The sequence below is a fragment of the Mixophyes fleayi genome, chromosome 9, assembly GCF_038048845.1.
Source record: "Mixophyes fleayi isolate aMixFle1 chromosome 9, aMixFle1.hap1, whole genome shotgun sequence".
Taxonomy (NCBI): Eukaryota; Metazoa; Chordata; class Amphibia; order Anura; family Limnodynastidae; genus Mixophyes; species Mixophyes fleayi.
In genome coordinates, this window is record NC_134410.1 from 122642193 (window position 1) to 122652840 (window position 10648).

The window sequence follows — 10648 nt, forward strand, 5'->3', positions numbered from 1 at the left end:
TATAAATTATACAAGGAGGGTACTTTTTATTATATATTATACAAGGAGGGTACTTTTTATTATATATTATACAAGGAGGTACTATTATATATTATACAAAGAGTACTATTAATTATATATTATACAAGGTTGGTACTTTTTATTATATTATACAAGGAGGTACTATTTATTATATATTATACAAGGGGTACTATTTATTATATATTATACAAATGGGTATTATTTATTATATATTATACAAGGAGGGTATTATTTATTATATATTATACAAGGAGTTACTATTTATTATATATTATACAAGGGGTATACTATTTATTATATATTATACAAATGGGTACTATTTATTATATATTATACAAGGGGTACTATTTATTATATATTATACAAGGAGGGTACTATTTATTATATTATACAAGGAGTTACTATTTATTATATATTATACAAGGAGGGTACTATTTATTATATATTATACAAGGGGGTATTTTCATATTTTGTACAGACAGCACAACTTCCCGTGTTCTGTTTGCTAGATGTAATTATCTGTATCTTCTCTTCTATTCTTTATTTTCCTTGCGCTGTTATGTTGAATGTGACTCTCAGCCTAGCTCCCTGTTCTCTGGTTAGTTGGGGTAAGCGCATATTCCTGGCTCCTCCCTCCGTAATTGCTTTGGATCAGACACCTGTCTGCTAGCTCAGTGCTGTCAGGTGCTGGGGGTGAATAGGTGGACAGGTACCCCTAGGATAGTGACGAGACAGCTAAGTGTAATGCAGCCACAGTCGCAGTAGCGCAGTTTAATCAGGTGACAAATTAATGGGCGCCAGAACATCTCTGATGACATAATCACTTATATTGCAGCTCTACTTTGCAGCACAGTTTCCTCACATTGGAGCCATCACATCCGTAATCACCAGAGCTGACACTCTCGCTGATTGAGACTGACACTCTTGTTCAGAACCTGCTTTATCCCATATATAGAGCTGGGGTCTCTGGAGGGTGGACTGGCTTCACTGCCCCTCCCTCGAGGTTTGTTATGGGTCTATGGGTATGGATATCTGTACACGGTTCATGCTGTGTATGTTGGATACAATTCTTGATATCAATTTGTCATTTTGCATGTGCGTACATCTCTGTTTATGTCATATGTGCCGGATGTTATTCTCCCTAAATGCGCCTTCTGCACTCCCACCAGCTCATTTAAATAATCTCTTCCAGAAAATCAAAAACTGGGCGCATTTATGAGCCTAATCAGTGCTTAGTAAGGTACGCCCCAATCCTCCCAAAACCCTCCTTGCAAGTGCAAGCTCCCTTGTTCATTTGGCTTACGCTTATTTATTCCTGCTTTAGTTTTGTTCACAATGTTTCTTTTCAATTGCAAAATGTTTTAAAGCATAATCTATTTTCATCTAATAATTACTAGGTTTATTTAAAAAACATGGTACGGAGGTGTTGTAACTCATAGCAACCGTCAATCAGCCCGAAGCTTTCATGTGTGGCCACCGGTTGCTATGGTTACCACATTGTACTATTTGCACTGTTCCGTCTTATAAACTTTATTGAGACCCTTTCTTCTGTCACATTACTTCCAAAGTTCTGATTATAATGCCGTAAAATAACAGACCACAGACAAGAACTGATGACTAATTTCCTTTTTTTTTTTTGTGTTTTTTATTTTCAATTATGAAAGGTTTAAAAACCTTCCAACGCCATCTCGCTGCGTTTTACAGCGACAGAATGTTCTGTTCCTGTGTAATATTATAACAAATGCAGACAATAGGACTGTGCCAACAGCTAGTAGTTCATTAACACTTGGGCAGCACTGAAGTGGTGGTGCCCTCTTGAGGCATACTTTTAAATAAACTCTTAAAATGCCATGTTGTACCCCATGAAATGACGTGCCACTTGTATCTCTGCTTAGCGAGGAAATCAAGACAAACCTGCTAACATAGGTTCGCCACTTGTGCCGACACGACCCATTCACCAAGGAGACCTTTGTCCGATTTGGAATATCCTACGTACTTTTGGGCTGAAGTAACCTGTGCTCAAAGAATGACTTGGTTTATAATACACAAGTGATGCTAAGACACGTATAAACTCCTGTTAGTAATATCTGTATAAACAATGAGTTTTAATATTATCACTCATAACTGTTGATGTCATCACTTGTCCTACAGCTTTGGGTTTTTATATCATCACATAGAACCTCAGTGACTTGTAATATGTCATGTATATCATTTGCAGAAGGGAATGCATTATTTTGGGCACTGGTGTGGCCGCTTCTTGCCCCCTTCCTGGCTGTGCATTCAGCTCTTGGGGGTTGGTAAAAGCCTGTACTGCGCACATAGCCTTGGACCGGTGCGACCACATGGACAAATAAGAAGCAATCGATCCAAGCAGTCCTCTATCCATGAATTGTGATGGATGGGGGCTGAGCCCTATCTGTGCTCACGATGACCACCACTGATGGGCCAACAAGGATGGTCAGGGTACTCTCTTTCTGCACCACATCCGTTCTCGGCACCCCTAGGTATAACGGATCGGACAAATATATCTTTTTAATGATCCCTCATCCCTATAAAGTGGATTATTAAGACAACAGACCAGCTCAACTTCATTTCATCCGTGATCCAACCACGACTTATATTTGGAACCATTTGTGTCCTGGACAATAATATATACAAAAAAATATATGAATTTTATCAAAATACAAAAAAAAAAAATGCTTTTCTTTAACATAAATAGTTGAGGATGGGGTTAGTGATAATAGGAGATTTGAGTCCAGAGGGTGTCGGGTGCACCTCATAGATGTTGGGATTGAACAAAGTCCGGGTTATCGTAGCATTGAGCGTCAAGAGACGGGATGTCCACAGGCAGAAGCTCCTTTGGTTTATCTTCTTCATCGTTGTGCTGGGAACACTTCTTACAGCAACACTTACACATTGTGAAGATCAGTTTATCCCAAGGGGCCAGTGAATGCAGCCAGATGGGCAAGAAGTCCCAGGTCTTCAAGAACGACGGTAAACATTTTGGGAGCCTCTTCTGTAGGATGTTGATGATGATGACGGCAATGATGACAACCAGTATCGGACCTCCCACGGAGGCCAGGACAATCCAGCCAGCCATGGAGAGGCCAAACACCACCAGGGGTAGGATGAGGAAGCTGAGGAGCAAGTACAGGACGGCAAACCAACGGTACTTGGCGGTAATATCTCCAAACTTCTTTGCTATATGGATGGGGATACGGAAGTAGGGAACAACGTACCAGAGTAAAAGCCCCGATAGATTGAAGAACAAGTGGATGAAAGCCACCTAGAACCAAGGAGAAGACGGTGAAATGTATTACCAAGATAATATCACAATAGAAAGCACCTGATTTTATTTATAGCTTTACAGAAAACCATTGCAAGATTATATGGCCCGATCCCTATAGTAACCGTGAAATGTTCTCTAGAACTTAGCACTTTGTTGTGAAAGGTTGGTTGGGGACGTGTGAGATATTTATACACTTATCTCCTGACTGTGCTAAAGTTCACTCAGGAATCTGCAGAGCTGAAAGTTCTAATATTAAACTTTGAACAGTAGCTGAAAAGTTAAAATGAAAAGTAAAAAAGTATCAATTCGCTGCAGCGAAAAACTGTTTTTAGCATTAAAAAAGTTGTCTTTGGAAGTTCGGAAGAGGGTATTGTTTAAGGCGCAGGTGTGATTGGATGAGAAACGTGGATAACCTATTAATTGCCGCTAACAAAACAGCTGTCGAGCCCGTCCTTTTACATTTTTACCGGAACCTATGTGATGACTTAGTTATTCACTGAGTCATCTCTACAAGTTAATCAGATTTATTTCAGCAATAGAACAGTATAGATTATAGAGTTTTGTGCAAAATCTGTATCTGTAGAAAATAGACATGAAGCTCTTTTAAATGTGGTTTTAAATTCAACATAAACGATATGACCTTTTATCTAATAGTCGTCTTTTTTTTTTGCAATATATTGCTCTACAGCAGGGGTGGGCAAACCTGTCCTCAAGGGCCATATCCAGTTCATGTTTTTAGGATTTCTTTAATCATGTACAGCTGAGTTAATCTATTTGGCTGGGTCAGTAATTATCCCACCTGTTTCTACAGACAGAAATCCTAAAAACATGAACTGGATATGGCCCTTGAGGACAGGTTTGCCCACCCCTGCTCTACAGCGTCCCCACAGAACTTCAGGACAAGCAGGGAATTGCATGACATTATACCTGCACTGCTTCGCTCAGAGACTCCGCAGGACTGGCCAAGGCCGCCAGCACAGCTGTTGTCGTGGTCCCAATGTTGGAACCAAGGAACAAGGGGTACGCTCTTTTCATGCTGATGACCCCAACACCTGCAATACAAGAAGTGTACCGTGAAAAAGTGACTAAAGGAAATGTGACGATGAACTACAAGTCCCAGCATGCTTTGGCAGCCTCTGGATTTGTCATTTCGGATTAGCTAAAGAGCCACAAATTGCCTGAGCCTGGTTTTTTCATGCTGATAGTCCCAGCTATTCATTGACAAAACAGATACTGTGCCTATCGGTGTTACTTATCAAAAACGTATCTACAATGGTGCCCAAAACTCAGATAACATTTACACATGGACAAAACTTAACAGAATTAGCGATGTTGGCTGCATGAACGTATCTATATTAATGAACAAGGAATTATCTGGAGCAAAGAATTTTAATACGATACTAGTAACGTGGGGTATTCATCATCATGGGACTGTCCATAATATAATGTGTAGTTCTGGGTTTTATGTCACTTACCCATCAAGGGCACAATAGCCGCAGTGAAGACAGAGCTGCTCTGAACCACGAATGTCATTATGGCACCAACAAGAATCGCCAAATATCCAGTGAGCCAGCTGAATGGGAATGGGAAGTCTGTGTGGACATAGAACGTAAAGTGTTACTACATTATCACTTGGGGATGGAGTTATCGAACCTTCTAAACAGAAAAAGTGTAGGTGTTGCCCATAGCAACCAATCATATTCTAGCTCTCATTTATCTAGTATATTCTAGAACGTGATCGCTAGAATCTAATTGGTTGCTTGAAGATTTGATAAATCTACCCCTTAAACTTATACTTAACAGACTCTATGACAATAATGTAACAGGAAGTAATGCGACATGCTTGAATTTATCGTTTTGCGTTGTAAAAGGCTATTTGCGTTACAGTAGGGATATAATACTGTTTAGAAAATCATATGCAGTACAATTGTTAATACTGATTATAACTGTCATTGATGGGTAATGTAAACCCTTTGCTGCAAGGGCGCAATACCATTTTATAGCCAGTAGATGTTACTGCTCATGTCCATAAGGAGATCTAGCTCAGGCCCGGCCAACCCAGATGTTGTGAAACTACAAGTCCCATGTCCTCACCAGCGTTAATGATCTTCTTAATGACATGAGCGATGTGCCCCTTCAGGACGGAGTTGAGAAGTTTGACGATGAGGATGAGACAAGTGCAGAGGACCAGAAGAGAGGCGGTCAGGAGGATCAAGCCCACCGCTATGTCCGAGAGATTGGCGTACGCAAAGATGTGGACACCTGTTTGAAGACAGAGAGATTCGTCAAAGGCGTCCATCCATATTGCGGCAAATACTTATCCTGATATATGGTTACAAATCTTTATACAGAGAGGACCTTTTCATCAGCCCATAATGGCCCAGGTAAAATTAAGTGTGGTAAGATCCAAGTGGCCATTTACTTAAGGAGCATTTAGGACAAATCCCACAGATCTTTCACTTACATCTTTCCACGTTTTCTTTAATGGTGATGGTTTCTTCTACAAATGTTCCACTTCCGTTGGTGAAGCAGGTGACAGCGCTGCAGTTAGTCATGTTAGTAGCCGGAGTGTATTCTGTTACCTATGACAGAGCAGAGACAGAGTGACTGACAGCTTTGCAGACTTACTTGGCAGAAATGCACTGTGCGGATAGATCGGGACAGAGCCATTGATGTCACAGCAGCTCAAACAACTGCATTCTCTTGGTTCGCAGAGAAACATTTTAATTTTGGGCTTTAGTTCTTTTAAAAATAGTCCCATCGAACCCTTAAAACAATAAAGAATGCTTTATATTTATTGCCTTGTTTTTGCTGTTGGAGATATAACTTTTAATGTGGTGTCTTCACCATTACTGCATCACCTAACTTCCTAACTCAATTGAGGGACTTTGCTCTTTAATTGCAGACATCACCGGCGTTGGACACCTACGTTTGTCACAGTCGTGAGGCACCATCTCTTGACCAGACTTTTATTCACGTACTCCGGATTCCCGACGGCGTTACCGGCAATCACTGAGCTGTCCAACTGCAGGACGTAAATAAGAACGTTTAGCTTACGGATACTATTGATAAAACCTGCAACAATCCACGTGTCCATGTTTTGCAGAGCACAGTCCAAGCTTTTTAACGGCACAACCTCCCTAGCGAACTAGGAACCTGATGGGGGCATGAGGTATGTTGTGTCTCGCGCCTCAGCGATGTCACAAGTGAAATTTAAAGCTCTTGAGAATATTTTTTAAGCTTTACAAAATAGTGGACAGAACTCTGCATAGGCAATGGGTACACTTTAACCAAAATGTCCAGAAATGTATTTTGAAAAATAAATAATACACTATCATTATTGGAACATGAAAAAGAGAGACATTTCTGAAATAGGATGATATACTGATTAGAACCACTTAAAGCATTTTTAACGCAAAACAAATAAAATAATCTTCAGGCATTAGGACAAGAAGGGAAGAGCAGGTGGGGGCAACTATCAAGTAAAATATATTTATTTTTAGTATAGGATTGAATTTTAGAAGATTTCGCACGGTCACTACCAGGCCCTTATTAGATAGCTACAACAAAAGTAGATACAGGCAAGAAGCGATCACATATAAAAGTTATTAGCGTCTCACCTTGATAATGAGATCGGTAAAAGGTCGTGTGATGACTTTAAGGATGTCAGGAGCGTTTCCTCCCGCGTGAATGTTGAAGGTTTTGATGATGGCTTGGGAGAGGTAGAAGAGATATCCAGTTCCCAGCTCAATAGGGAGGAACACAATGACCGTCAGCCAGTTGAACATTCCGTGCACGGCAGAACCCCCAAACGCCCTAGAAAATCCAAACCATTACATCGCTGACTCATTCTGTGCTGTGAAGGTCTATAAAATATCGCCCATAATATCCCATGTTAAGAGGCCATCGCTACTATACGCTGCTTTACATTTCATTCTGTGCCTTTCAGCCATGTATTGGTACAATCAGGCAGATATATTTCTTGCTTGTTGCCCGCACACGGCCTTGCTGTATACATGCACTGCATTTTGTTGTATTCGAGGCAACCACACTAAACAACTTTCTTTGGTGATATAAAGACAAGGGTGAAAGAAACGGAGACGGATAAAGCAAGGTCATTAGTACAATCTGTAGCAGTGCATTTATAAGCGTTAAAATCACCCTATGGCATAAACTTCTGTTATAGCAAATATGATCACGTTAGAGTTAAGACTTAAGCTATCGGAAATATAATGTTGTTTGTCTCATGGTGTTGTTGGTTCCCAGATTAACCAATAACGTTTCGAAATTACATTTAATGTGTCCACATAACTGGAGAGGACACGAGGAACTGTACCTTCGAAATTCATTGCGGTCTCCGGATTGCGCCAAGGATACCAAGGTGCTGGTTACCGACGTTCCAACATTCACCCCCATGATGATGGGGACAGAGGCCTTCACGTTAAGGACTAGGAAAGAAGAGATTGGATGTATTCTTCTGCCATAAAACCAAACCCCAATAATATATCTCCGGAAACAAGGGTCCCATTAATTATCTTCTAACATAGATGTCACCAATTCTTGCCTTTTATCATAGATGTTCTGTGCAGTTTATATCATAACATAGGTGTCCACATTGCTTGCCGTATGACATAGATGACCCACCCCCAGTATTTAACCTCTCTCACAGTTGATCCCAGTTATATTATCTCCCTTCTACCCCAGATTGGTGGCACAAGTCCTTACTTCCAGATGACACCATGCTGACGATGATAGAAGATGAAGTACTTGAGCTCTGCACCAGGACAGTTACCAGGACACCAATGACCAGTCCAGCGATTGGATTTGCAAGAACCTCATTATCACTGAAGATATCACCCGTGAGTTTACCTGCACAGGACAACAAATGAATGAGGTCAAATAATGTTTGACGAAGGAGAACTTGGGACTCTTGGCCTCGTCTCTTGAGATCCGAGGGTTGATATGGGTCACTCACTTCCCACCAGCTGGAATGCTGAGCTCAAAACATCCAAAGAACAGATGAACAAATAGAGGAACCCCAGGAGAAGGCAGCCTTTGACTGTGCCGGACACAACGCGTTTCACTCTCTGCTTATTGTTCAACTCTGGAGACAAACCAACAATCCGTTGAATGTCAGACCCTTGGAAATAATCAATACTGTATACTAGGTAACATTACTGTAAACTAGTGATGGAAAACTATGTTTGTAACTCACCTTTCCAGGAAGGGCCAGAAGCTTGCAGTTCTGGTAGAGCCCAAGGATCGTCTTCTTCGTTAACTTCCTCATGACCGGGTAAATCAATGGACATTGCGTAATTGGAGTCTAAGAAGCAACAGCTAAATATTACTCATTAAAGCTGTCTGTGACCAATACCGTGTAGCATATAGGGGTCAGAAACAGTGGTATGGTAGAGCTAGCGGGGGTGCAGGGTGTATGGTCACTACTGGAGTTCGGAGTTGAGGAGGGCCAGGCAATGACGGTCTCCCCTCAAGAGAAGGAAAGACTACTCTCCTCTCTCATTAGGTGAGGTGAGAACCTTCTGGAACAACTCCTGGGGAGGCAGGGATGAGGTCCTCAACTCAGAGGGTCCCGTTTGTGGGGATAAAAATACTGTATACCCTTCCACAGAGCAGGGAACTTGCACCTAAAGGCGTCTTCTCCATCCCTTTACCTCATTTAAGTAATCTCATCCCGCAAAACAAAATATTTTTAAAGGTGCAACAGCGCCACATTCGTTGTAAACAGAGAGCTGTGTGTGCCCGCTGCCTGCCACTCTGACAAGGCCAGAGAGTATTAACAGCTTCAGACAATTACATTTACCACATATATAATTATTTATTTCTGCCACTAATGAGCTGTGTCACATTAAGTCTAATATTGCAGTAGATATATCTAATTTTTATCTTAGCTAATCTTTACTGATCCATTGTGCGACAGGGACTGTAATTCACCCTGTCTGATACCAACAGATCTATGATTAACTCCCATTATGCACATCATGACATTTCAACACATTTCATCTCTCTTCACAACTGCTGCCTCAGAAAGAGAGATAGAGATGGCAGATTAGATTGATTTAAGGTGTACCCGTTACCTCTACTTAGCGGAGGCAGCCATTTTGTGAATTCGGCCTATCAAATCACTAGGAACTAGTGACATCACTGAGGCACTTTAGTATTTGGCCCACAAAATGGCTGCCTCCGTGGGATGTACTTTAAAAAAAATCGGCGATCTGGGGATGTTCAATCATACCCATCGGGGCCTCGTCCAGTGGGACCTTTACCGGCGTGTCATCGGTGCTCATTTTTATGTCGGAGAGAGGCATCTGGGTGTTGTTGGTGGTGAATGGCATGTTGAAGGCACTGCTCTCAGACCCTTTACAAGTCTGCTGGTGTCACTCTGTGGTGGGAGAAAACTTTACATCAGATTGGAGACACTTTGTGTAGAATGCAGAAAATGTATATGTATATCATGCACAAAAATATATACCCTAGTTAAATGTATTGTTTGTTTAGCTTTACTTATCCTTTCAGTAAAAAATTTAGCTTGCAATATTACACACAGTTAAAAAGGACATGTAAAGTGGACCAGTTGCCATTTGCTTTGAAACATCATGGTGGTATACTGGTTAGCATGGCTGTCTTACAGCTCAATGGTCATGGGTTCGATTCCAACCAGGACACAATCTGTGTGGAGTTTGTATGTTCTCCCTGTGTTTGCGTGAGTTTCCTCCAACTGCTCCAGTTTCCTCCCATAGTCCCAAAAATAATTACGAATTGCTGTTTATGCACTAGGCTAGGAATTATGTGGAAACCATGAGAGCTGTGGGGTATAGAGTAAGCGAGTTGTCTTGTCTTCCAAGTTGAACTTTCGGACTACACTATACTCACACCCGACTTCCTGTATACCTCACAGCTCTGCCGCGGCACGGACCGGAGGGAGAGACCATAGCGCGTTTCAAGAAATAATCTTTCCCGGCTGTTTTCTTGTGGTTATTTTTTTTTTAAGCAATGGAAAAATGTAGTTAAGCAAAAATATATAACGTCCTAAGACCTGATAATGAGTTTGCTTGCTTTACTTCGTTATGAAATAGATCCCTTTAAGTAGTTTATCCATGCAAATGTATAATCACATCAAAAATAAGGACAATTTAAAAGAAGAGAGGGATATGTGAATATGTGGTTTAAAAGAAGCACAATTGGGAGACATGAATAAAATACAGGAGCATAATAATAAATTTGCTAAAAATTTGTAAATTCGCCATCGACCATTATAGGCTAATAAAGGCTCCCTGAAATGTTCTTCAAAAGGCTTAGAGACAGGCATCCGAGACACAT

General features: G+C 41.0%; 1 protein-coding gene across 1 annotated transcript; it reads right to left on the reverse strand.

The window, feature by feature from the left end:
* Window positions 1-2690: 2690 nt before the first annotated feature.
* Window positions 2691-9663, reverse strand: SLC34A3 (solute carrier family 34 member 3). Its single transcript, XM_075186093.1, has 12 exons — window positions 9564-9663; window positions 8526-8633; window positions 8286-8414; window positions 8036-8179; window positions 7647-7758; window positions 6931-7126; window positions 6240-6335; window positions 5775-5892; window positions 5405-5572; window positions 4786-4902; window positions 4238-4362; window positions 2691-3307 (listed from the first exon to the last, which is right to left on the reverse strand). The coding sequence occupies exons 1-12, from the start codon at window positions 9661-9663 to the stop codon at window positions 2798-2800; spliced, it is 1923 nt and encodes a 640-aa protein (XP_075042194.1). The 3' UTR covers window positions 2691-2797.
* Between the last annotated feature and the right edge of the window lie 985 nt (window positions 9664-10648).